Source organism: Ursus maritimus, unplaced genomic scaffold, assembly GCF_017311325.1.
Source record: "Ursus maritimus isolate PB19 unplaced genomic scaffold, ASM1731132v1 scaffold_19, whole genome shotgun sequence".
Taxonomy (NCBI): Eukaryota; Metazoa; Chordata; class Mammalia; order Carnivora; family Ursidae; genus Ursus; species Ursus maritimus.
The window spans coordinates 44,982,490-45,009,236 of record NW_024424341.1 but is presented as its reverse complement, the minus strand read 5'-3'; the positions used below and the strand labels follow the sequence as shown (position 1 = coordinate 45,009,236).

Here is a 26,747-nt window from a genome sequence, read left to right as displayed (position 1 = left end):
TATCCAGTGAAGTGTGACTCTGTCCTGGTTTCTTCCTCATCCTACACATTTTGCAGGGCATGGGGGGGGGGGTCTCATCTTCCATTCTTTGAATCCTCTGAATTACCTGTCCCATGTTTGTATATTTCTGTCAGTTTTATTTGATCTAGAGTATATCCATCCCTCATTTGCACAAATATGTCTATACTTCTTTTTTTTATACGATTCCAGTCTTCATAGACTCAAATTATTGCTTTTCTCTGTAATTCCCTTAGCACTCACAAGTTACTCAAAGATATTCTCTTGTTTTAGTAATATCTTATTGTGAAACGTTACATATGTAAGTGTGTATAAAACGTATATTGACAGAGTTCAGGACATGCTACCCCAAAATATGGTGCCTTGGCATACTGAATATTTCAAGTTGAAGGAATTTGAGAAAACAGGTGCAGGAAGGACTCTTTGACCTTCCCCTGAAGCAGGTCCTAAGACCTTCATGTGAGAAGTGCCCTCCCTATGTACTGAGGAAAGGATCATCTTTATCTCCAGGAGGGAGGACACCCCCCCCCAAGAGGAATTTGAATGAACAGGCCTTGCTGAGTTTCCCCCAGTTTACCACACTGAGTTTATACTCCCTTTATCCAATCACATTTCTCCCTGACTTTCCACTCTTCACCAAACCCAGCACAAAAACACACAGTTTTAACTACTTCTTCAGGTCTTCATTTCCTTCTATTAAATAAATTTGTATGCCGTTCTCTTGTTCATCTGCCTTTTGTTACAGAGACCTAGCCAAAACCTAGACTGGTAGAAGGAAAAGACGTTTTTTCCTCCACTACGATATATTTAAGGAAAAAATAAAAACATGAACAGTAGAAGCCTTCTGTCACCACTCCCCTCCGGGTGCCCTTCCCCTATCACATGATGGTCTCTTCCTTGAGAGGTAACTACGGTCCCAAATTTTATATTAATCATTCTCTGGCTTTCCTTTTCTCAGTGGTTCTGAATCTTAGTGCATCAGAATCATCTAGAGGGCCTGTTAAAACACAGATTGCTGTGCTCCACCCCCAGTTTCTGATTTAATAGATAGGGGGTGGGACCCAGGGATTTGTGCTTCGTATAAATTCCCATGTAATGCTGACTATGCTGATCTCAGGTCTACACTTTGAGAACTACTGCTTTATCTCAGAGATGCTCGCGACTTGTGTGTGCTGACTCTTGGCCTCCCCTAAAACTTAGCCACTCAATACATCCGTCTTAAGGATCTCCCCACCTTCTTCCTCTACTCTAGTTCCTATCAGTGAAATTATGAGCATTCAATCTTTGCTAAATATTTTAATTGATTGTGGCATGTGAGCACCCTTCATTTTTTTTTCTTTTCTGTCAATGATCCCATTTATAAGTTGCTTCTTGTTTGTGTGTGTGTGTCATGATTTTTAGTTAACCAGAAGGAAGGGGTATAAGCAACATGTACATGTCTTATTTGTCTAGTCTGGAAGCCCTTTGGAAGCAGGAGCCAAGTAAAGGGGTTCAGAACATACCACCCCAAAATACATTGCTTTTTTGCATATTGATTATTTTAAGCTGAAGGCAATTGAGAAATAGCAGATGCAGGAAGGGCTCTCTGACATTGCCCTTTCTACCTAAAAGCAAGTCATAAAATTTTCCTTGAGAAAGGTGCCCTCTCTGTACCAGGAAGAGAAGAATATTCTTATCAGCAGAGCCTGGGAGTCAACTCCAGTTCGTACAAACAAATATACTAAAATAACCCTTATCTCCCATTAGTTTCCCCCCATGTATGTCCTAATCACTCCCAAACTTCTTGCCCCCAGTCCAAGCCCCTTTGTCTTGTCACATCCCCACAATTTGTCATTCGTTGAGGTAAAAGGTATATAAGCTTTGGGGCCTAATGGCTCCTTTGAGTCTTGCTTTTCTGTCTGAAGACTCCTGTATATATGTAAAAATATATTAAATAACTTTGTATGCTTTTCTCCTGTTAATCTGTCTTATGTCACTTTAATTCTTAGGCCAGCCATAGAATTTCAGAGGTAGAAGGAAGTTTTTGCTTCCCTACACAAGTTTAATTTCCCTTTGTAGTCCACTTCCTCAAGTAAGCTACAGGCCACAGTTTGCAAACTCAGTCACTGACAGGCCAAAAGGCAGTGTAAATAAGTGAAACTTGCCAAGGGAAATTTTACTGATCTGGAGACCACATCCTGCAAAGAGGGCAGCTGTTACTTGGATTTAAGCCAATCGCAAGTCCATTGCTCTCCAATTTTCCCAGTTTTCAAGAGAAACCAGAAATAATCTCAGCTAAGTCAACATTTTAAGTACAGAGCAGACACAGAGATTCCATACAGAATACACATTCAGAACCGAGATGAAATCCATTCCATGTTTCAAGACCTTTGCAGTAAATGAATGGATGAATGGATGGATGGATGGATGGGTGAGGGAGTCAATAATGAATCTGGGTCATTGGGGCAGCTCTGTGGGGGAATGGAGGGAACATGTCATTGTCGAGCACCTACCGTATGCCCAGCCCTGTGCAAGGGGCTTTACATATCCTATCTCTTTTGACTTTCATAACAACGCCACAGGGTAGTTATTATCATTCTTGTTTATTTCCACGCTGGTTGCATAGATAAAGAAGTGGAGGTTTAGAAAGGCCCAGGATCACATCACTAGTTTTCTTTATTTATAACCTACCTAATTCTTTTAAAAAGAATTTTAGATGAGCTCATATGATTTCAGCTGGCCTCTGAGCCTTGGATTCCAGATAGCTCTCATACCAAATTGCCCCCACCAAGGGAATCAGGTTCTCAGAAGGCAGGCAGGGAAGGTACCAGTAGTTCAGAGAGCAGGTTTGATTCCTTGAAGATCTTAGTAAACAAGTCACAGTGTCATGCTCCTCAAGTACGTCAGCCAGTACCAAGGAACTAAGACACACGGCATCTCTTGCCATCTTGATAAGCCCTCCCCACTTCCTCCTACATCACTGCTTACTACCCTCTCAGAATTCAAGATTTCTGCCTACAAGCCTTGGAGACTACTTCATCCTAATTCCCTTCTAGAGTCTGATGGGATAAGGACAGACACAGATACAGGAGCTGTAGGTTGGAAAACATTTTATTGGTGTTACTGAGCCCAGAGAGAGTGCTTATAGAATGGTGACCAGAGCCCACGCTAGCCCCTCTTCCAGTGGGTGTCAGCAGTGCTTGGTCTTGAAGGGAACAGTCACTGGGCGTCAGGAGTTGCACTCCTCAAACCCTTCAGCTGGAGGGAGAGAGGGTATGGTCAGATTGGGGACCCTTGGGTGTCGGGAGCTGGAGTCCCCCATGAGGAAGCCCACGATAGCATGGGGCAGAGATAGAAAGGAATCCCTGCCTTGATCTGAGTTCCCATTCTCTAAATACAGTATCTGAGACTTCCCTTAGCTTTAGTGAGAGGATGGTTTATCCTTTGTTACCCGTCCTAACCCTTCCTCCCAGATCCCAGATTGTTGGCTTTTTTGCCCACCCCCAACTTCTGTCCTTGTACTGCCCACCACCGCCTCTTACCTTAGGAAAGGCATCCCAGTTGAGGAAAGGAAGTTTCCTTTTGATAGACTAGAAGAGAAAAAAAGAACGATAATGATGTGGTACAGGTCAGGTGAGCATGGATCAGTAAAGACTCAGTGAATGAGCTCTCCATAGTGGTGATGGTGTTATCATTTACAATTACAGGAAGAACTAATATTTCCTGAGCCCTTATTCTGTGTCTGCCTCATACTAACTGCTCCATAGGCATGCTTTCATTTGGTCTGCACAGCCACCTTTTGAGGTCGGTACTGTCAAGCCCACATCAGAGATGAGGCAGCTGAGGCTCAGAGACATTTGTGTGAAGACACGTAGCAAGTACGTGCAGAGTCGTGTGACACAGGCTCTAATGCCCGCACTGTCACCGACTTCGCCTTCTAAGTATGAGTAAAACACCCAACTTAGGACTTCAGTTTCTTCATAGATGATAAAGGGACTCAAACTCTTGTCTGATTAAGTTCTGCCTTTTCTGGAATTGTCTTTGTGGCTCTGCTCCCCCACTGCTGCATTAGGAAAATAGGTGTGTTCGTTTCAGTGTCCTAAAGAAACTTTCTTCTGTCAAGCAGGGCAGTTACTCCCTCCAAGAACTCAGGAAACAACCAAAAGGGCTAGAACTAGAATGTGTTGGCCCTACGCTGGAGAGACCACAAACAGTCAAGGAGAAGAAGGGGTGCCCATGCACTTACCTCAAAGAGGGCGTGCCAGTTCAGGAATTCATCGGGCTTAAAAGCCTATGGAGACAGAGAGACCAGAAAAGGGTCAGTTCCAAGGGAGGACAGAGCTCAGCCCCCAGCCCCCTGGAAAAGGTGAGGGGTCCACGGCAGCTTTGCAAGCTGTCTACTAAGGCATTGGTCTCCTTTATGGTGTGGATGTTTTGAGGGGGGGCAGCACTGGAGAATGGTACTTACAGCGCGCAACTTGTCGATGTTCAGGAAGTTAGCGTTAAAGGCCTAGGCAAAGAGATGGGGTGTTAAGAAAGTGGCGAAGGAACATAGATGAGGGCACAGACTCAGGCTGGAGTGTGGGAAAATGGGGTGTTTACCTCAGGGCCTGCCGCATAATTACCAATGGTGGTTTCTTCCTGGAAAGTGAAGGGGAGAAAACCAAAGGTTCACATAATGGTAAGTCTTTGTACCCAAACCCTCTCTGCCAGCCCTGCCTTCCTCCACAGGCCAGTCCCCAAGGATATAGCCCGTTCTCTGCCGTGGGGCCTCAGATATACTGTTCTGTTCTGGTAAGTCAGATGTTTGACAGCAAGGCGAGGAGGAGGGATTGGAGAATGGCATGTGTGAGACAGAGAAGCTAAAACCCAGGCTGCATCCATGGTAGGCAGCAGGTGCAAGGGGTGGAGAAGAGAGGACTCCTCCCAAGAAATCGGGCTAGTGTTGCTGTGCAATTGACTTGGGGTGCTCTTGAGACTCCTACGCTTAGCCCATAGAGCTGGGTGGGGAGATTAGCATGCGGGTAGGAGCCATGCTGCTGAGGTGCCCTACCTGCCTTTAATCGATTGAGGTTGGCTTGCTTTGTGACTTTATTGCCACCAAAGTCAGAGTCACCATTTCCCTCCCCCATGTAGTCACTCCCTTGGACCTCAGTGCACCCCATCTTGTCGCTCTCCCTGCTTTAGTTGCCCAGCTTCATTGTCCTTTATTTCTTCCTTTCCACAACAAAGGTCACAAAGGTTTATCCTATAGGCTAGACCCAAATGTTTAGCTCTCATAGTAGTTTGTCTTGTTTTTAAATTTGAATAAAACATTTTTAATTAGTAAAAATACATAAATCAGATTTCTGGTTTCTCCCGAAAATTTAAAAACTCTGGCCACACTGGGTACATTTTCCTGCTTAGCAGCAGTTTGGTGGTATACAGACTGTCCCTTTTTAGATTGGGCAGGTTCACGCCACCTTCCCTGGGGCCCCACCAGCCCACCTGCTCACTGACTTCACTTGCTTGGATCCCAAGCAGTTGTGTGTGTGACCCCATCTCAGACTTTTAAATCCAGCATGGACACTCTCTCCCAACCTTGGGAGAAGATGGGGAGAGAGGGGACTCCAGCTTCCTCCTGACTGGAGACTGTCTCTTAAGGATCCTTGCTATGGCCTAGGCTCCAGAGACGGTAGGGAGCTCCCAGTCACCTGGAAGCCATTCCCTGGGAAACAGACAAAACACAGGTGAAGCTGAGCCCAGACGACAATCTCAGCCCCTGTCTCCTCCCAGGATTCAGTTGTCTAGCCTCTGACTATACTCTCACCATCCCTTCCAGAAATAAAGCACCTCCATATACATGTCTTCCTGGAAACGCTTTGTCTCCTTCCTCCTTTCTTCCCTTCCTCAGAGCCCCTGCTTTTCTTCAGCCTCCAAAAATAGGAGCCACGTATTCAATAATGCACTGAAGGTAAAGAAATGGAGGATTAAGCAAGGTAATAGGTAAGAGAAAGAGAATCCAGGTGATGTGCTCACCTCAGAACTTCCCAGGGAAGCCCCCTGAGCAGAATGGAGCGCCAGAAGAGAGAGAAGAACCACAGCAGGAAGAACTGGGATCTTCATGGTGTCAAGTTTGGGGTGCTCTGAGGCGGGGCCTCACCGCTTGCCCTTTATATTCCCAGGGAGGTGGATATGAGCAGAAATGGGGTCCCCACCCCACTGACTCACCCCCAGATCCCATCGCCCACCCCCGAGGCTCTGGGAGGGGAGGTGTAGACTGTTCCCCACTTACCTTGGATTTCTCAATTCACATTCTGCCCCAGGCACTAGGAAGGTGAGATGGCAATGGGGTGCTTCATGCCAATGGAGCTGGGACGGAGACAGGTTGAACCTGTCCCTCCAAAGGATTGGCAGTGGCATCCAAGCAACCTTTCCTTTTGCCTTTGCCTCTTTCCATTATACCCTTCATTCTACTCTTATAATTCGGGCTTTCTCCCACGGTACCCAATTCCATATAAACTCTTTAGACTGGCATTGACGGCCTTCCATGCTCTGGCCTCGACCTACCTTTCTGACTTCTTTTACTCCTTTGCACATGACCCCACATTCTGGTCAAGCTGGACTCCCTATGAAATAAACCCTTCTTGGTCCTCCAAGCATCTTCCAGTACTCTTGCTTATTCCTAAAATGCCCTTCTATCATCTCTAGTTCTCAGAACCCAAATCCATCTTGGATGAAGCTTCCCAGATTTTTCCCATCATCCCTCACCGCCCCCCACTCCCCATACCCTTCCCTTCTTGGAATTGTCATAGAAATTGTTCCACTTGTTTCTCTCAGCATTGTACCTGGGGTAACTTAATGCGCTTCTCTTATTTCTCTCTTAGAATATGAAGTTCCTTGAAGTTGAGAATTATATCTTAATCACCTTTACATACCTCTACACCATGCTTAGACAGTACAGGCGGAGCCAGCATTTATTAGATTGGGTAAGTTAGGGTTCGAGCATCCTTCCACCAAGTTGTACACTTCCCTCCTTTGGGGCTGGACCCCTCCCATTATCCAGTTGCCCATCTTTTACTCTTAGGTCTTCAGAGAGATGACTGTCTTGAACTACAAAGACAGAAGAATAGAGAACACGTGGGTAGGGGTGGGGGGAAACAACACAAAAATGCAAAACAAGTCTTAAAGATGCCCAGTTGGAGATAGGATCTAGGTCCTGAACTTTGAGTGCCTTCTTCACTTCATGGAGTTTATCCCACCCCCTGCCCCACCCCCCAACTTGGGAGTTGTATCATCTCAAAGTGACAAAATATTCTAATCAAGCCACCTTCTCCACTGTGAGGTTCAGGTGGCCCAGCCGGTTCCTGGTGTCATAGGGAGGGGCTGGGACGTAGACTGGTGCTGCCAAGACAAAGCAAGACCTTACTTGAGAGCAGGCCTTTTTACCCTGACCTGATGCAACGCACACAGATGGCAGGCCTGGGGTAGAGGGGCCATATGGCACTCATGAACAATCTTCGGGAACCCCAGAAGTCGGTGCTTCAGTTCAGTTCCCATGCTGCCCCCACAGCCCACTCTCAGCCCCTCTATAGGCTCAGGAAGCCTCCTCTGTCTTTATAACAGCACCTCCCGCTTTGTGGAGCTACCTGAGGAGACAGGGCTCGAGCAACACTCACTAAGCACAAATGGCCAGGTGGCAGGAGCTGTCGCACAGTCGGTGCTGCTGGAGGGGACGAGAAACGAAATGCCTGAGGCGGGTGGAGCGCCTCTCAAAAGGTTTTCTGGAGGACACAAGTTTTTAATGTGTAATGGATTCTTACTAATTAATACCAGTGACTGAAGGAGCTCATTAACCACCATTCTGTCAGCATAGGGTTAACTCCGGGAGCAGAGGGAAAGAAGAATGGGCAAAGGAGAACTGATGCTGTATAATTGTCTCCACTTACGCATGCTAATGGAGGAGCACTTTGGCCTGGGTGATCCAAAGCCACAGAGGAGCCAAACACCATCATCTGTTTCGCTCTAGAGTTCTTTTGCAACAAATTGACTTCCCAGTGTTTTCCTCTCCACCGAACGCTAATGCTGCTGATAATGTTTGCCAATGTATTGATATCTTATTATGTGGCAGGCCTTGTTCTAAGTGCTCTGAATGAATGATCTCATTGACGTAGCACAGTAATTCTATGAGGTAGGTACTACAATTATCCACATTCTACAGGCAGGGGAACCACAGCATGTAAAGGTTAAGCAACTCACCCAAGGTCACACAACCCATGTGTGGCAAGGCCAGCATGAGAACCCCGGGATTTCAGGGCTTGCACCTGGATTGCTCCCGTGCTGTACTGTGGAGTCGTGTCCTCCAAAGGACCTCGCCAGCCCACGTAGCACCTCGCATGAGTCAGACTCACGCCCCAAGAGTTGGAGGGCAGGCTGCATTTAGCCCCCACTTGTCCCCTTGCCCAGGGGTCCCTTCGCGGCGTGCAGCCTGCATAGCTGTAGGTGGCTGCTCCAGGCATACGTGCATTAATTTCAATGAGTTAACCTGTACCCTTTTGGCAAAATTAACACAGAAAATTAAGAGATTAATCGCCCTCCATGAGCATATCCCCCATAATAAACCTGCCGTTGCCTCGGACTCCAGGTGCCTCTCGGATCCAGTAGGAGCAACTTGCTGCACCAAGTGTGCGTTTAAAGACCGTCCGCTTCTTCTAGTTCTGGCTTTACAGTTCTGGTGTTTAAAGATAGGTACTTCTGGGGGGCGCCTGGGTAGCTCAGTCGTTAAGTGTCTGCCTTCAGCTCAGGGCATGATCCCAGGGTCCTGGGACCGAGCTCCGCATTGGGCTCCCTGCTCCACTGGGAGCCTGCTTCTTCCTCTCCCACTCCCCCTGCTTGTGTTCCCTCTCTCGCTGGCTGTCTCTTTCTGTCAAATAAATAAATAAAATCTTTAAAAAAAAATAAAGATAGGTACTTCTGTACAATGCCTCTGAACACAATGTGCACAATCAAAGAAATATGTTCTCACTCTGGAGAAGAGAACTGGCCGTGCTAGACAGCTTTGTTTCCACTTGTACCTTCCTGATGGATCTTCAAAGGCAGATTTATGCTGTAAGTGCTAGCTTTAGAATGTAGTGTCTCTGCACTGCCTCAGCAGGTTTGTGTTTCCTGACTGCCCGGTGTCCCATGGTTGGGCAAGTGGGGGAAAAAAGGGGGAGGGGATTCTCACAGTCCCAGCAGTTTGGGTGATGGGTGACAGGAGAACCCCTGGATTTGAGCAATGCTTTGGATGCATCTCATGGGGTTAATGTTGTCAGGCAGAATCACACAGATTTGCTCTGCATCAACCCATCTCCAAGTCCAGTTGATGTTCTAGTTTCCTCTCTGAGAATACCAGTAAGCCCCTGTTTTCCCACAGGCCTGCCCCCACCCCACCCCATATCTGCCAGAACTTGAGTGTAGGTAGGAGGCAAGGCCCAGCCCTGATTGCTACATTAGAGACACACCTAGGGGCTAGGAGCCAGCCTCCTGGGTTCAGAGAGGGAATGCAGGGTTTGAAGGTATGCACACTGGGGCCTTGGGACCTTGGTGAACACCTAGGTGAAAAGCCCAAACTTTGGAAGAGAAAAGGAGCTGGGTTTTGGGTATTGGGAGGCAGAATTTGGGACATCCCTGTCCCTTCCTTTCCTGTGCCTCTGCCAATGTTATTGTCACACCCCAGAAAGCAGCCACATTGTCCAGCCGGTCTGGTTTCTTCCTTTACCACCCACTTTTTGTCCCTGTGTACCCTTTGCTTATTATACTTCTCCCAGGAAGACTTCCTGGATCAATCCCACTGAATTCTGATCTCTCCTCCCATTTTCTCATTCACAAATACTGAGCAGACACTTTGGCTCTTGGCGCTGGGAATTCAAGATAGATAAGGTACCTGTCATGTGGAGCTTATGTTCCAGGGGAGAAAACAGATCATAGTCTAATAAAAAAAAATTAGGAAACAAGGTAACTTCAGAGAATGACAAGTTCTGGGGAGAAAATAAAATGGGTGCGATGTGATTGTGATCGTGTAGGTGTCCTTGGTTCAGCTGGCTGGGTGAGGGGACATTTGACTGTAGACCAAAAGCAGTTAAAGCTCCAGGCTTTCTGAAGACCTTGAGTTGTAGGGACAGGTAGCAGCAGTGTTCCTTGAGAGTTGCTCCCAGCAGGTCTGGGTTGACAGGGAAGAGGGAGGCCAGAGCCAGATCATCCCCAAGCCATGGTGAGTTGGGATTTCATTCTACGGCTACTGAAAAATTTGTGGAGGATTCTGAGCATAGATCCTGCCTGGCTGTCATGGGAGAATGGATTTTAGGGAAAAATGAAAGTCAGAGGCTGCTTCAGAGGCCCAGGAAGGAGAAAGGGGTGTCCTACCCTTTTATTAAAGAGTCCTTTACACCAGAGGGCCTTTGCCTGCTTCAGGTGGTACTTCGAACTTGAAAGGGCTGCTTTGAGCCCTTTGGACCTGGAACACTCTGAGAGTCTAGAACCATGTTGACCACCTCAGCTTCTCCCACCATGCCTCAGGGACTGGCTCCAGGAGACCTGAGTTCTAGCTCTTTCTGATTCATCACCCACACTCCAGGAAGCTAGCTGTCAGTCCGCCAAAGAACTGAGCGTCTGCCCTGGGGAGAGCTGGGTTCTCCTCCCTGTGGCTTCCAGGAGGTACTGCAAGGCCCTCCCTATACAGCTGAAATCCAAGACAAGGACAGGCACACCTTGGAGATACTACAGGTTGGGTTCCGGATGACCACAATAAAGCAAATATTGCAATAAAGTAAGTCCAATGAATTTTTAATTTATTTTTTAAATGTTTTTTTAAAGATTTACTTATTTGTTTTGGGGGGGACATGAGCATGGGGAGGGGCAGAGGGAGAGGGAGAGAGAATCTTCAAGCAGACTCCCCACTCAGTGTGAAGCCCATCATAGGGCTTGATCCCAGGACCCTGAGATCGAGACCTGAGCCAAAACCAAGAGCCGGATGCTCAACCGACTGAGCCATCCAGGCACCCCTTTGAGTCAAATGAATTTTTTGATTTCCCAATGCACATAAAAATTATGTTTACACTATAGTCTAGTAAGTGTGCAATAGCATTATGCCATAAAAGAAACAATGTACATAATTTAAAAAAACTTTATTGGGCGCCTGCCTGGGTGGCACAGTCGGTTAAGCATCTGCCTTCGTCTCAGGTCATGATCCTGGGGTTCTGGGATTAAGCCCCACATCGGGCTCCTTGCTCTGCAGGGAGCCTGCTTCTCGTTCTCCCACTGCCACTCCTCCTGCTTGTGCTCTCTCTCTCTCTGTTAAATAAAATCTTAAAAATAAATAAATAAATAAATAAATAAATAAATAAACAAACACTTCATTGCTAAAGAATGCTAACCATCAAGTGAGCTTTCGGCAAAGTGTAATCTTTGCCGGTGGAGGGTCTCGCTTTGATGTCCATGGCTGCTGACTGACCAGGGCAGTGGTTGCTGAAGGCTGGGTGACTGTGGCAGTTTCTTAAGACAAACTGAAGTTTCCTGCATCAGTTGACTCTTCCTTCCATGAACAATTTCTCTGTAATATGTGATGCCTTTGGATAGCATTTTACCCACAGTAGAACTTCCTTCAGAATTGGAGTCAGGCTTCTCAGATTCTGCTGCTGCTTTATCAACTAAGTCTATGTCATAGTCTAAATCCTTTGTTGTCATTTCAACAGTCTTCACAGCACCTTCACCAGGACCTGATTCCATCTCAAGAAACTGCTTTCTTTGCTCATTCATAAGAAGCAGCTCCTCATCCCTTCAGTTTGATCATGAGATCACAGCAATTCAGTCCCATGCTCAGGCTCCACTTCTAATTCGTCTTTTCTTGCTCTTTCCACCACATCTGCAGTGACTTCCTCCACTGAAGTCCTGAACCCCTCAAAGTGTCCACGAGGGCTGGAATCAGCTTCTTCCAAACGCTCGTACATGTTGGTATTTTGACCTCTTCCCATGAATCACAGATATTCTTAATAGTGTCTAGAACAGTGAATCTCTTCCAAAAGGTTTTCGATTTACTTTGCCCAGATCCATCAGAGGAACCGCTGTGGCGGCTATTGCCTTACAAAATGTATTTCTTAAATAAGATTTGAAAGTCACAGTGACTCCTTGATCCATGGGCTGTGGAGTGGATGTTGTGTCAGCAGGCATGAAAACGTGAATCTCACTGTCCATCTCCATCAGAGCTCTTGGGTGACCAGGTACATTGTCCATGAGCGGTAGTATTTTGAAAGGAATCTTTTTGTCTGAGCAGTAGGTCTCCCAGTGGGCTTAAAATATTCAGTAGATCATGTTGTAAACAGATGTGCTGCCATCCAGGCTTTGTTATTCCATGTATAGAGCACAGGCAGAGTAGATTTAGCATAAGTCTTTGGAGCCCTAGGATTTTCAGAATGGTCAATGAGCAGTGGCTTCAACTTAGTTACCAACTTCATTCGCCTCTAATAAGAGTCAGTCTGTGCTTTGAAGCTGTGAAGCCAGGCATTGACCTCTCACCAGCTTTCCAAGTCCTAGACAGCATCTCCTTCCGATAGAAGGCTGTTTCATCTATACTGAAGATCTGTTGCTTGAGTCCTTCAGGAATGACCTTAGCTAGATCTTGTGGGTCACTGGCTGCAGCTTCTACATCAGCACTTGCTGCTTCACCTTGCAATTTCTTTTTTCATGGAGACGGCTTCCTTCCTTAAACCTTATGAACCTACCTCTGCTAGCTTCCAACTTTTCTTCTGCAGCTTCCCCACCTCTCTCAGCCTTCACAGAATTGAAGAGAGTCAGGGCCTGGCTTTGGCTTAAGGGAATATTGTAGCTGGTTTGAACTTCTATCCAGACCACTGAAATTTTCTCCATATCAGCAACAAGGCTGTTTGCTTTCTGATCAATCATGTGCTTACTAAAGTAGCGCTTTTCATTTCCTTCAAGTACTTTTCTTTTGCATTCACAAAGGGCTGACTGGAGCAAGAGGCCTAGCTGTCGGCCTGTCTCGGCTTTCCACATGCCTTCCTCACCAAGCTTGTCATTTCTAGCTTTAGATTTAAAGTGAGAGACACGTGACTCTTCCTTTCACTTGAACACTTAGAGGCCAGTATAGGGTTATTAATTGGCCTGATTTCTTTTCTCTCTCTCTTTTTTTTAAGATTTATTTATTTATTCCAGAGGTGGGGAGGAACAGAGGGAGAGGGAGAGAAAATCCTAAGCAGACTCCCTGCTGAGCGTGGAGGCCAACATGGGCCTCAATCCCATGATCCTGAAATCAGGACCCAAGTCAAAACCAAGAGTCGGATGCTTAACTGACTGCACCACCCAACTGGCCTAATTTCAATATTGTTGTCTCGGGGAATAGAGGCCCAAGAAGAGGAGAGAGATGGGAGAACAGCCAGTCAGTGGAGTGGTCAACACACACAACACTATGGATTAAGCTTGCTGTCTTATGTGGGTGCAATTTGTGGTGCCCCACAATAATTACAATAGTAACATCAAAGATCGGGGTCACAGATCACCATAACAAATACAATAAAGATGAAAAAGTTTGAAATATTGAGAGAATTACCAAAATGTAACACAGAGACATGAAGTGAGCAAATACTATTGGAAAACTGGTTCCAATAGACTTGCTTGATGCGGGGTTGCCACAAACCTTCAGTTTGTAAAAGACATAATATCCGCGAAATGCAATAGAGCAAAGCACGATAAAATGAGGTATGTCTACAAAGTGGTAGCCCCAATTTAAGGACAAAAGTGAAAGTAGGATGCAGAGCAAAGGAATAGTCCTCGTCTTTCTCTCACCCAGATGGGTTTAATCAAGACAGTTTCCCCAAGTCCATTTTGGACCAAGTTTTTTCATTTAGTCATCAAATATTTGAGGCCCACTCCATACCAGGCCCTGTGGTCATTGCTGGGGATGGAGTGATGACCAAGGCAGACAGGAGCTGTGCCCTCAGAGAACTTGTAATTTCCGAGGCAGTCACCGAGGCTGGCAGGGTGCTTTCTGTCCTCCTTTTACTTCCTGGGTCCCTGCAGTGATGTCAGGGATGAGTGGTGGGGACTCCCTAATTTGGGCACATTATATGGCCTTGATGGGACTTTGACCAAGAGATTCTAAGTGCAGACTCTCCAGGCGTGTCTGTAGAATTCCTAGGCTTGCAATAAGCCTAGGCTCAGCCTGCGCCAAGAACCCCTGCCATTTTCCTTGGCACATTAATGGAGTAGAAGTTTCCACCACCCCCTTGCATCCCGGACACACAGAGCCACTGCATAGGATAAGGCACTGGGTTGGGTATGAGCCGCTTGCCCACAGCTTCCTAAGTACAGAGCCTCCTCCACACCTCAGTGTGTTTGCAAGATTGAGGTATGTGCTCTGCAAGCCCCTGGCCCCTGTTCTTGCCCCCTTCCTGACCCTCTGGGACTGGCCTCCTCTCTTGAAAAGCCTCTCTACTCCCACCTCCCGATAAGTTCCCTGTTGTCTTTTCAGGCTAGCAAAACACCTTTGAGTGCCTGGGGGGGGGGGGCGGTGCATGGCATTCAGACACAGGCTGGGCCAAGATGATGTTCTACAGATGGAGAAACTGAAGCACAGTGAGATCAGCTAGCTGCCTCTTGTCGGACCACCCAGGTCTTATCTCTGGGGCGGGGGTTGGGGGTGGGGACGACACACATTTGGTCTACCACTTCAGCAGGAAGGCAAATTATCTGCCCCTAGATCACTTCCATCCTCCCTGATCCGCCATCAGCATAACATTAAAGAACACAGCGTGAGAAGTCTTAAAGAAACAAGATTCATGTTTTATTTCCACAAAGAAACTCAAAAGTAGGAAGCTTCTTCTGAAGAATTGTCACGGTGACTTCAGGTCACAAAACGGAGTAGGTGAAGAAAGTGGCGGGTTTATTCTATGAGGTTGCTGGACAAGGAGACCCCACAGTGCAGTTGGAAGAAACAGGGACAGACAGACCAGGTCCCCAACCTGGAAAAAGCAGGTGTCAGCACCCAGACCAAGCCTGACACAGGGAGAGAGTTGGGGGCAGGGCACAGTCGGGCTCCCTGACAGCTGATGTTCAGGGCCTCATCATGATTGGAAGTAATTTTCTAGAAGAAAAGAAATGAGCAAATGGTAGAACGTGGCTACTCCTGAACGTGTTGGAACCGGGTATCCTTTCATCCAGCCTCTGCCCTCCCACAGTTTTTGGTGTCCTGCCTGTTTCACCTGCATGTCCCCTTACTCTTGCTCTTCCCTGAAACAGATTTTGTGGTTCTGCCAAGTTAATCTATTGCCCCTTCCCCACTAGCAACTCACTTCTTCCTGCCTCTGAACCCTCCTCTGCAGCTCCCCCAGACCCTTCTGTCCCATCCCTCTCCTCCACCTCCCCTTATGGTTGTCCCTGCACAGCCCGCCTCTGGCAGGCCTTCACTCAGCGCTCAGCAGGTGCTTTCTTCTGTCATTTCCTGATGAGTCTTTCTCCGCTGGGGTCTCCTCCTCGACGCCTGTAGAGCATCCACCCAAAGCAAAGCAAATGCCAAGATCCCAGCCCTGCCCCTGGGGTCGCTGTGCCTCAGCTCCTGGACACAGGCTTTCACAGCTCACTCTGACACTCACCTACCAGAACTTCACCCACTGCAGCAGGCCAGGGCGCACCCGGGAAGCCTGCAGGACAGGGAGAACGTCTGAGTGGCCATGGGCCTGGCCCTGCACACCCTCTGGCCCCAGACCCCTTCTCTCAGGAGCCAGATTTTCTCTGCCCCAGTACTTACCGAGGAAGAAGGCGTGGCTCCCCCCTGGAAAAGATCAGAGGAGGTGATGTGGGGTTACAGTGACCTTGCCATGTTCCCCCGGGAGGGACCCAATGGCAGGGGCAGGCTCAGACCCAGATTATCTCAGAGGTCCTTGGGTCTGAGCGTGGACATTCAGCCCACAGACTTTCTTTCGAAGCAGATTTATCATCCTAAGTACATTTACCCAAGATGAGCACACACTGACCAAGCAGAGTGAAAGGAAGGTAGATAGGTGTCCCTCCGCCTGCTAGGTGGATATAAATTGGCCAGTGGATGGATACCCACGGGCAGCATTAACTGCTTCTTCACCCGCTTCCAGTCAGGAGGTGACTCCTGATTTCTCAGTACAAGTCCTGTCCCTGAGGCCAGGGGCTTCCTTGTTCTGAGAGATGGAGGGAAATAGCGCCTGTTTTTTTTCTTCACCAGCCTAATTAGTATGTAGGATGTTCATTTACTGAATTTATAAGATTGCTTTCTTTGCAACTGAACGAAACAAAATTCTCAGGGGTTTTTTTGTTTTGTTTTGTTTTCCTGTCATTTCCTTTGTGGAACGAAGCGTTAACTTTCCCACCAATGACAAGTTTCTGGGCAAGCCTCCCCTAAGTGTTAGTGTGCCCTCCTCTCGCCCTCCCCCACCCCTACCCCGAAGGAACGTCAGCAGTTAAAGAGGTGGAGGGAGCAGACGCTACGACATGGGAAGGCTGCTTGTTTTGCTGTGTGTCATGTGAGGTTTTTTAGAGCTGTGTATCCCTCTTTGAGAGGACGTTGGTTCCCAGTTTTCTCCAGGGCATGCGACACAGCTGCTGCCCCCTTGTAACCTTTTCTGAGTGGGTGGGTGTGGAGAACATCGAACCTCCCACCCTCCACTTCCCAGTGGCTCTCAGGGAGCCCAAGTCTCCCTACACAGGGGTGGGGAGACATGACTGTCAAAATGAACAGGATTCTGCCTCAGCTAAGCCTGGCCGTGAAACCTCCCTCCCTCACCCCCATGCAGAGGCCCCAGTGGGGAAACTGGGCAGTTGGGAGTCTTACCTTAGAGGGGATCTTGGCTGAGTACTGCCCACCAGAGGGAGTCGGGTATGCCTGCTGGTTATAGGTGTTCTGTGGAAGAAAGCGGGATGAGGGCGTTTTGTTGTGAAATAAACACCCCGGCTCCTGGCCTGGGCCAGACCTGTCTCCAAGCCCCTGCTGCCCTCCTTGTGTCGTGCGTTTTTTTCTGTAAAATCTCCTTCAGCCAGCCAGAGCCCACAGCCTCACCTCACTTCCGGTCCTACTCCAAATGGCCCTGCCTCCTCCTTCCCCGGTACCTCTCCCAGCTCCTCAAGTGTTACTTGGGAGATGAAGGCAGGAGACCAAGGAAATGAGTGAGGTTTGAATCAGGTGGTCAGGTGGCAGACGTCTTACCTTAGAAGTCACAGCGGCCACCTCTTGCCATCCTGAGGCAGACTGAGGAAACAACAGAATGGGTGTGTGGAGGAGAGAGAATTTCAGATTGGCCAGCCCTGAGAACCAGACCGAGATGGACCTGAGACCGTCAAAGGCAGTCTGAGGGCAGAGAGACTCACCTGACCAGCACTGCCTGACCTCTTCTGGAGCAAGGACGCATCGGCACCCTGGAAGGGAGAGAGACGCCATGAGGGTGTCCTTGTCCAAAGTCCTTCGGGCCCTGCCAGACTCACAGGGCTCCAGCAGCCTGCCGCCTAGGCTCTGCCCTCTCGTGGGAGCACCAGCACCTATGCACCCCGCCACGCCCCTCTCCGTGGTCCAGGATCAGCACTGCCTCCAAAGAAAGCAGTCAGCCTGGAGGACACTGATGACCCCAATAGATACAGGACAGATTTCTACACTCAGCGTGGGGGAGCGAGGCAACACCACCCCACCCGTGCACCTGGAGCTTCCGCAGGCCGGCCTGGGACTGAGCAGGAATGGCAAGTNNNNGGTGCCCACACAGGCTCCCTTGGGGCAGACATGGCACCTCAGCCCCAACCCACCTACTGCCAACACCAAACCCGGCTCCCTCCTTAGCTCTATAATTCCTTTTCACAAATGCTGTTCCCACAGGGTTCCCAGAAGGATGGGCTATTATCCTCAGCAAACAGAGGCAGCGTGAGATGATTAGATTCGCACTGGGCCAAAGGAGAGAGAGAGAGAGAGGAGAAATTCCAGAAAGCCTGGAAGCCCCGTGAGACACAGCACAGGTACATGGGCCATCCCCCCTCCGCAGTCAAGGCAAGGGGAAAATTCTCAGCAGCAAGAGAGAAGTTTTGTTTCTGTGACCACCACTTCTCCTCTTGGAACCCCCACTCCCACCCCACCCCACACACATGCACACAGGGTTGGGATGTTCCTGCTAACTCTGACGTAACGCCCATTGAATTTTAGCCCCACTCTTAGCCCTAACCCTGAGGTCACAAACTGCTTGACCACAGGCCTCCAGGCATTTTTTGCTTGGCCTGCATTTTTAAATCAAATCAGTTGTGAACAATTAAAAATCAGATTTCCATCGGATGACATGCCACACTGGGCATTCATGAGCGCATGACAACACGCACCAGGAGTGCCCTGACCTCCCCCTTTGTGTGGCCCCACCTGTCCAGCCTCATGTGTCTGGCCCACACAGGTGAGTGAGTGGGCAACCTTTGCATCAGTGCCCAAAGGCCATCGGCCATGAATAATCAAGATGTGGCCTTCTGCAGGACCCATCCTTCCCCGAACCCAGATATTCAGACCTTCTGCACCTGCTCACACTCGACCATGGCCTGACCTCCTCTCCTCATGCCTCCTGTTTCCTTTCAGCTTTCCTCCCTAACACCCCTTTTCCAGTCCTGAGAGCTGACCCCGGCTCCAGGCCCCTCTCTCTTCCCCACCCTGTGTCCCCTGCCCCTCCTCACCCTGCAGTACCCACCCAGCTGTGGCTCCCCCTGAGCCAGGCCACGCCCAGCAGGAACAGCAGCAGAGCAGAGACAGTGGCTGGCTTCATGTTCCTGTGCCTGTGGAGGCCCCAGCCCTTGGCTTCAGCTTTTATCCTAGGGAGGACCGCCCACCCTACTCCTTCTCTAGTGACTCACCGGCTTCTCTCTCCTACCCCACCCCCACTTAGTGTTGCAGAAAGGGAGGAGAGTGGGAAGGGAGGCGGGAAAGTAAGCAACAGACACCAAATGCAAGCCATTGCCAAGAGCCCAGGTCCCATGTTCCCAGAGTTGGGCTTCCTGACCCCAAAACGAGAGGTTCTGCCACCCTTACCTCAATAATGGCTTTCCAGTTCAGGAAAGGGGTGTTGTGTTTGAAATCCTAGAGGGAGTAGAAGACATGAGTGGGCCTCAGAGTGGGGAGTGTGGTACGGCAGCTTGTTGGAAAGTTTCAAGCTCGGGTGCAAGAATGGGTATTGGTGCCTGGGTGTGGTTTGGGGTTAGATGAAGCTAAGCATAGCGGAGGTTGAGGGTGTTAGCACTTCTGATGGTATTCGGGTAAGATTGCCCATCTCAAAAATGAAAAGAGGGCGAATTTTGTGACAGGTGGGCTGGAGCTTGAGGGAGGTGGGGAGAGGGACAGATGACCAGATGCCCAGTTCTCTGAAAAGTGAGAGTTCTCCTACCTCCCAGAGTCGGCTGAAGTAGAGCAGGGCGCGTGTGCTGGGGCGTGGGACTTGGCCCTGTGGAGGAAAGGTGGGGTGAAGGTGAGTAGGGAGCCCGGCCCCCTGCTCACCTACACCCCTATTCTCTCTACCACCATTGCTCAACCTTCAGAATATAATCGTGACTAAGGTTTGGGGGGAAGCTGGGTGTCTTTTAGGGACACCAGAAAACTGCTTTGGAAGCAGAGGGAGAGAGACTAGATCTCTGGAGCCGCTAACTAGCCCCTCTCCCCCACACACACACCACGCTCTTCACTCTCCCTGCTTCCCCAGCCTCTGCCAGAACCTCACTGCAGCCAAACCTCAGGACTGGGACCTGCCGCCAGAGCTTCCCACCTTTTTACCTGCCGTTCCGCCCCCAGCCCATTTCCCGAAGCTGCGAAGCTGCGGGGCTGCGGTTGACCCTTCCAAACCCCCCTGGAACAACAATGGAGACGTAAGAAAGGAGCAGAGACCAGGAGTGTGGGGCAGCTACGGTTTATTTCAAGGGGAAGGATTGAGATTAGTGATGGGATAGTGAGGTTTTAAGAAGGGGTGGGGGGCTCCCATCCATCTGGTAGCTCCTTGTCTGGAGGTCACGGGGCGCGAAAGCTCCTCTGGTCCTGGGCAAAGAAATAAGTTCTAAGAGGGAGCTCAAGGAATAAGAATTCAGGGGCTAATGGGCCAAGTCAGGGGTGGATCAGGCCTCTGCTCCTGAAATCTGCAGGGATCTTTTTGCCCACAGCTGTCATCCAGCCAAATCCACATATTCCAGTTTGGGATGAACACCTCATACTTTCCAAAAACTGTTACCTATAGTCCCCCTGTTGTCACTGCTCACTCTGGCCCCAGTGCTCAGCTCCCTCCCTGTGAAGGAGAGGGGCCTTCTGTTCTCCTCTCTGCCCATCTCTGTCCCGCCCCTCTTCCTAGATCTGCTCCTGGGGAAGCTGTCCCACAGGATCCTGCCTAACTTCAGCACTCCCTTTACTCCCTTACTACTCCTAGGTGTACAAGAACGTTCACTGCCTCCCTGCCCCCCCCCCCAAGTATCAGTCTGTGCCTCTGACCCTAAGCTCCTCGTGCTTGGGGGGGGGCCTCGTCTTGCCCCTCCCAGAGACGGTTCTCTCTGAAACAGAACAGTCCTTTTGGCTCCCTTAGTTCATCCAAACCTGAACTGCGCTGGGGCTGGGAACTTCTGCCTCCCCTATCTTTCACTCTCCCACATTCTTCCCCAAGGCACAGACTTGGCCTTGCCTGAGGGTGGGGCTTTCTCTTGCCTCCCTACCTACCACCACCTTGCCCCCCACCCCCCACCACAAGTCTGAGAAGGCAGGGATCCTCGGATCCTTATCTTCCTTCTTCTACAGTAAGGGCTAAGGGTCGGAAGCTCAGCTGCTGGGGTGACTGTGGCGGGCAGCAGCGCATGGCCGCTGGAGAGAAGCAGCTGCTATTCAGCTCTTGTCATCGGAGGAGCTCGAGGAAAGAGGGCAAGGGCCGGCGTTGCCTCATTTTTCAAGAGAAGCAGAATTCCGTGTCATTTTGTAAAACTTCTCAGTTTTTAAACTTTGGCAACTAATTCATAGTGTTTTTAAAATAAAAAGAGGGGATCAAACAAAGCACATCAAAGGCAACTTCTGCCTTTGGTGTTTGTTCAGATTGTTGGTCTGTCTCTGCTCTCGAGGCGCGTCTGCTATTCGGGTGTCAAATCAGCCTGGCGGGGGGTTCCCCTGAGCGTGGACGGGGTGGGCAGGGGGAAGGAGAGAGGGGTTCTGGGCCCCACGTGCCTCCTAAACTTATGCACACCCAGGGCCCAGAACGCCAGGCACCCAGCAGGCACTGGGCACATAATCGCTTCCCTTCCCTTCTCTCTCAGCGTCAGTCCTCCTGGGGCCTTTAGCTCCTCCTGACTGTTCAGTCCGTCCCCCACCCTGCCTCTCCTAACTCTCTGGTTTCCTGAGGACTAGGCCTCCTCACTCTCCCCTTAACCTTCGAGGTCTCGAAGGAGAAGCTGAGGTTCACACCTGCTCAGTCTGCATGTTGAGACATGAAAGAGGTCCATTCCTTCCTCATCCCAGTTTCCCAGCTGTTTCCAAGCTACCCCCTCTTCTCAGCTCTGCCTCCTTCTTCTTTATTTTTGTCCTTTTTGTAAGCACTGGACAAAACAGCCTTCCAGTGCCACCATCGTTTCCCCAGCTCCCCACGCGGGGGTTTAGCTGTTAGCTTTCTTCTCTGTTTCCCTCTCCCACAAAGATCAAATGGCACGGCCTTCCTGCCCTTACCTTGTTTATGGCATCCCAGTTAATGAAACCCAGCTTGGACTTAAAATTCTGCAGAGAGGCGGGAAAAAGACGGAAAATGGCAAATTGAGTTGTAATGTAATGTAATGCTGGCTTAGGGCCTCAGGGTAAGAGGTCAAGGGCCACCTCTGATGGTCAGTCCTTCTGGAAAGAGGACCTCAGCCTGCTGGGCAGAGGGACAAAGCTTTGTTTTTCCAAAAGAGAGGGCGCAGAGAGATCTTGCCCAACTCACCTTCCAGAAAGTGTCAAAGTTGAAGAGCCCAGGAGACGTCTGAGAGTTCTAAGGAACCGAAGAGAAAGGGGATGAGAGTAGGAACCCAGCCTGTGAGCGAGAGGCGGGGCAGGAGCTCTGGGGGTCAGGAGGGGAGGCAGGGATTTCTTGATGCCATGGTTCCGGCCAAAGGTGGGGTGATGCCTCCACTCACCAAGGTATTGATCCCACTGACAGCTTCACCTCTTCCACTGGACCCTTGCCACTGGGTAGGAAGGGGGGACTACGGTTCAAGGCCTGTGCCTCCTGTCATGCATGCCACCTATCAGCCTGCTCCTGGCCCACCATCTCTGCCTTTGCTCAAGCTCTGTGTACTCTGTGTAAAGCCATCTCCTCTTCTTTTTCACACAGCAGCTAGGAAACCCCACCTTCTTGGAATGATCGGCCACTTTTCCTAGAAAATAACCCTGCCCAGTCCCTTGAATCATATTCTTATTCTGCCTCCCCCCAAAGCCTGTCCCCAAAACACCGCTGGGAGCTAATGTGTAGTCCCACCACGCGCCTAGCACACAATCCTGTGTGGAGACGTCTCTACTTGACAAGGAAAGCAAACTCAGAGCTGTCCAGCAGCGTGCCTCAGGGTCTGTCTCAGTGTCAGACTCCAGTGTCCAGATCCTGAACCACCTTGCTCTGGTTACGACACAGAAAGCTCTGCAATAACTGTGGGGTTGAGCAAGTTAGGTTTTGCCATCCCCATTTTACCCAAGAGGAGGCCCAGGCTCAGAGAGGTCAACTGCCCTGCCTGAAGATGCACAGATGACAGGTGAGACAGCTGTCCTCTGAACCCCCGTCTTCTAACTCAGAGGCCACTGTTTTCCACTTGTCAGCACCTCTTAAGTACGGGTTCCAAAAATAGCCCCTTGACCATGCTCCTGTTACTTTTGGCTGTGTTTCCCCTCGCAGTGATAATACACAGTGATGATCACAGTTTGAAGAAGGGAGAGAATGGATGAACCAAGGAGACAGCGATCCCAGACCCATGTCTGGTCTCCTGGTGGTCACTCGACCCAGAGTTACAGCAGCTTGCAAGAAGACACTGATGTTTCTGTTTGTTTCCCCATCCCTTAGTATTCTCCCCACACTCCACCACCCCTTCTCCTAAAGCCATCCCCACTCACCTGATAATTGTCTTGGGGGCCGCCAACTAGGTGACTGCCCTCTTTGCTTATTTCCTGCAGAGAGAGAAAATGGAGAAGAGTCAGTGGGGAAGCAGGGAACATGCAGGATGAGAGGGCAGGTTAGCAGCACGTGAGCAAGGGACTCCCGAATCAAGGGACGGCGGCACGAACACAGCAGCAGATTTCCCAGGGCCCCAAAAGGGGCTCTTCTCCCTGGCAAATCTTGTTTCACCTTCCTGCGGATTGGGTTATTGCTCACTTATGATACTTATTGGCAACACAAGCATCTCTTTATATTCACTTCTGCAAACCGCCCAAAATCCAACAGGAAGGGCCTTTGCCACCAAAGTATCTGAACTGTCCCCTGGTTTTGAGGCAGAAGCCAGCCAGACTGTTGGACTAAACTGATTCAAACTGCGGGATGCAGTCTGGGCAGATGTGTTGCATTGGTCAGAAAGGGGATGCTGACTGGAGAGTCAGCGGGAGCCTAGTGGCACAGAGTCGTCTGGTTCCTCTCCTCCTACGTTAGAGGGAGGTGCCTCTTGAGTCCCACCTTCCTGGGACTGAGATGAATTCCCTGAGCTACGATCAAGACCAGCCTGCATTGCAGGACCATCTGCTCTGTTAGCATTGCTACTGCAAAGCTGACCTCCGTCCATCTCCCGCCTCCAGTCTCTACGGTCAAGGCCGGTCATCTCCTTACCCTGATGTCACCATAGCCGCCAGAGCCTCCCTGTCCTCCTCCGAAGACCTGAGGGATGAGACAGTGCAACAGAGATCATTGCTGTAGATCTTAGGTCCATCCCTGCACACTTACGTATTGATTCAATACAGTTCCTCTAAAAATCCTCGTGCAATTCTCTTTTGGAACTAGTCAAAATAATCTGGGAATTCATCTGGAAGAATACATGTTGAAGGACAGGTGAGAAAACACTGGGAAAGACAGGTGACAAAGGAGGACTTGTACTGGCAGATATTAATGTCCCATAAAGAAAGCAGCGTCACAGAATAGATGAGTCAGTTTAACCAAATGGAACTCCCAGAAGCACTCCCAAAATACGAAGGTATTTACAAGTGACATTTTACATCAGTGGTGTAAATAATTCAATGCGTTTGGCTGGGAACACCAGCTAAATATTTGGGGGGTGCAGGGGACACTTAGTTACACCTTGCTGATTCCCCCCCTTCTGTTCTTATCTGGTTTACCCTTCATAAGAGAGCACACAGCTCTGATCCAAAGTGTGGGGCGAGTCTAGCCGAACTGAGGAATGGGAATAGATTGTATATAGCAAAGTAAAGCCCAGATAGATTAAAGAGTTAAATAGAAAAAATGAAAGTATAGATAGATGTATTCGTAGTTCTAGAAGAAAATCGAGGCCTTTTTCTTTTCAAGAACAGAAACCATAGAAGAGACGGGTATATTTGACTACATATTTAAGACTTTGGTCCACAAAAAACTAGAAATAGAGTTACAAGCCAGGAGCTTTCCTAACACCTGTCTAGCCATAGAGGTTAGTATCCCTAATATCCAAGGAGCCTAATATTCAGGGACCCTTCTCCCCGTTGGCCGGCTCACACCAGTGCACATTGGCCTTGCCCAGAACCTGGTAGAAACCAAAATCTCAGCCCCACCCCAGGCCTGCTGACTCAGAACCTGCATTTTCACAAGACCTCTAGGTGATTTGTGGGGACCTTAGCGTAACATTTCCTCTTGTCAGTGTGCAGGTGCTGACAGAAAGCCCAGATTTCCAGAACAACTAGGAGGGAACTGCACGCCTTCCAAACCCAGTTTCCAAATGCCGTCAAAGAGGTCACGGCATTCTGTTCACTGGCCAGGTGGGTGTAGGTTGTTTGAAGTGATTATGTTTCTAAAAGGACTGGTTTCTATGTGTTTTCTCACAGCCCCATCCAGGGTATAAAGTGAGGCACATCACGTAAGGATTTGCGATTAATTATTACTTTGGAGATTGTTAGTATTTGTGGGAGTGTGCTTTTGGTTTCTTCCCCACAGATGGGGCTGGGATGGAGGTTAGTCTTAGGAGTGGTGCCAAGCAGGAGTGGGCACTGTCCCAAGTTTGGCTCTCACCTGACCCCCAGATCCTCCGGATATGCGGACTTCATTCCCGGGGCTGTCACACTGTGAGAGAGAGAGAGAGAGAGAGAGAGAGAGACAGCTTTCCTTCTGTTGCCACCAAGACACCAGTCCCAGCCCCCACACTTCAGCAGTCAACCCTGAGGCCCCACCTCAGCCCATTCTCGGCTCTGTCTGGCGCTCTCCCAGCTCTCCTATCACCAGAGGGGCCTCAGCACCCCTTATTTCCCATCTCCCCAGGGAAAGGAGATAGATCTGTGCCTCAGCAAACACTCACCCCGGGTTTATTTCCACCACCACTTCCGCTGCCACTTCCGCCGCCACTGCTACCCCAGGAAGAGCCAGTATTGTGTCCCTACGAGGGGAGGCAAGAGTCCACACAGGGTCTTAAAAAGACTCCGTGGGAACCAAATAGTTGCCAGGGCATTATAATTTGTTTTACTCCCCTCTGCATAACCTCCATCTCCTCCCATCTTGAGCCAGCCGGCCACTGAGGGAAGTTATTCAGAGCACAAAGAACAGGTGTGGCCAAGTGTATTTGGAAATGTGAGACAGTTTGGGGATTCTGAGCTGTTGTCCTCTCCCCCTACCACATGCCGGAAGTGAAAAAGCCTCTGGATCCTAATGTCTTAAGAGCCTTGACCCTGGCACCTAGGGGCCCATTCTGTCTTCCCCCTGCCTCTCCTCACCCCGCCCTCTCCTGGAACCTAGAAAGAGGAAGGGACCCCCAGAGTCCTTACCTGGGAGCCTGAGTAGCTGCCTTGATCAAAATTCCTAGAATTTTCTAAGGGACGGTCCTAGAGTGGGAGGGAAAGCAGGTAGGATGAGGAGCAGTAAGTTAAAGCGGCTTACGTGACCTGGCTTGTTCTCGTTACCTCTCTCCTCTTGCCTGAGACCTTTCCCAGATACCCAAGGAAGCCAACTGTACTCCTGTTTGCAGGCCCCTCCATGGGAGAGCCACCCTCAGCCGGCTGCACGACCATGGTCCCCTCCCGGCCCCCTCAGCCCTTTCGGAGGGGCCTTATGTGCCCTGTATTCATCAGCGTCACCTACACCACGGCTCTGTACGCGTCCCTGTCTCCGTGTGTGTGTGTGTGTGTGTGACAGGCCTGCCCCCCCGCCGCCCCGTCTCTTGGGAGCTTCCCAAGCACGTGTCCTGGTTCCTGTGTCCACCTCTCTTCTTCCCTCTGCAGCCCCCAGCTCTAGTCAGATCCGCCCGCCAAGCGGGAATCGGTTAGACAGGAAGCAGAGCATCTCCGCCGCTCGGAGCGGAGTGAGCAGACACAGGCGGGGCACCTCTGCTGAGGCATTGGACGGCTGCGTCAAGAAGCCTGCCTGGAGGGGCTGGGGAGGTGGGGAGCAGGAGCCCAGGAGCCCCAGGATGCGAGCAGAGGACAGGACTCACCCAGCTGGGCCCGTAACTGCTGCTACTGCCTCTACTGCCGCCGCCGCCGCCATTGCCACTGCCACCACTGCTGCCACCGCTGCCACTGCTGCCACCACTGCTGCCACCGCTGCCACCACTGCCACTGCCGCCACCGCCGCTGCCACTGCCACTGC

The 26,747-nt window shown here is 49.9% G+C and overlaps 2 protein-coding genes across 2 annotated transcripts in view; both read right to left on the bottom strand.

The window, feature by feature from the left end:
- Window positions 1-3,090: 3,090 nt before the first annotated feature.
- On the bottom strand, window positions 3,091-6,643 carry LOC103682506 (keratinocyte differentiation associated protein). The gene is made up of 6 exons (XM_008712106.2): window positions 6,016-6,643; window positions 4,600-4,638; window positions 4,466-4,507; window positions 4,244-4,288; window positions 3,540-3,587; window positions 3,091-3,255 (listed from the first exon to the last, which is right to left on the bottom strand). Exons 1-6 carry the CDS (start codon window positions 6,100-6,102, stop codon window positions 3,217-3,219), a joined length of 300 nt encoding a protein of 99 aa, XP_008710328.1. The 5' UTR covers window positions 6,103-6,643; the 3' UTR covers window positions 3,091-3,216.
- Window positions 6,644-14,794: 8,151 nt separating this feature from the next.
- DMKN (dermokine) overlaps window positions 14,795-26,747 on the bottom strand; it is a 13,511-nt gene continuing 1,558 nt past the window's right edge. The window contains exons 5-19 of the mRNA XM_040634386.1: window positions 25,465-25,542; window positions 25,182-25,232; window positions 23,799-23,846; window positions 23,096-23,149; window positions 22,132-22,182; window positions 21,939-21,986; window positions 21,689-21,736; window positions 19,392-19,448; window positions 19,040-19,087; window positions 17,362-17,409; window positions 17,201-17,242; window positions 16,829-16,897; window positions 15,776-15,799; window positions 15,621-15,668; window positions 14,795-15,112 (exon numbers count right to left, since the gene is read on the bottom strand). Coding sequence (XP_040490320.1) covers window positions 15,621-15,668; window positions 15,776-15,799; window positions 16,829-16,897; window positions 17,201-17,242; window positions 17,362-17,409; window positions 19,040-19,087; window positions 19,392-19,448; window positions 21,689-21,736; window positions 21,939-21,986; window positions 22,132-22,182; window positions 23,096-23,149; window positions 23,799-23,846; window positions 25,182-25,232; window positions 25,465-25,542 — 714 coding nt within the window. The 3' untranslated portion in view covers window positions 14,795-15,112. The remainder of the gene's footprint in view (window positions 15,113-15,620; window positions 15,669-15,775; window positions 15,800-16,828; window positions 16,898-17,200; window positions 17,243-17,361; window positions 17,410-19,039; window positions 19,088-19,391; window positions 19,449-21,688; window positions 21,737-21,938; window positions 21,987-22,131; window positions 22,183-23,095; window positions 23,150-23,798; window positions 23,847-25,181; window positions 25,233-25,464; window positions 25,543-26,747) is intronic.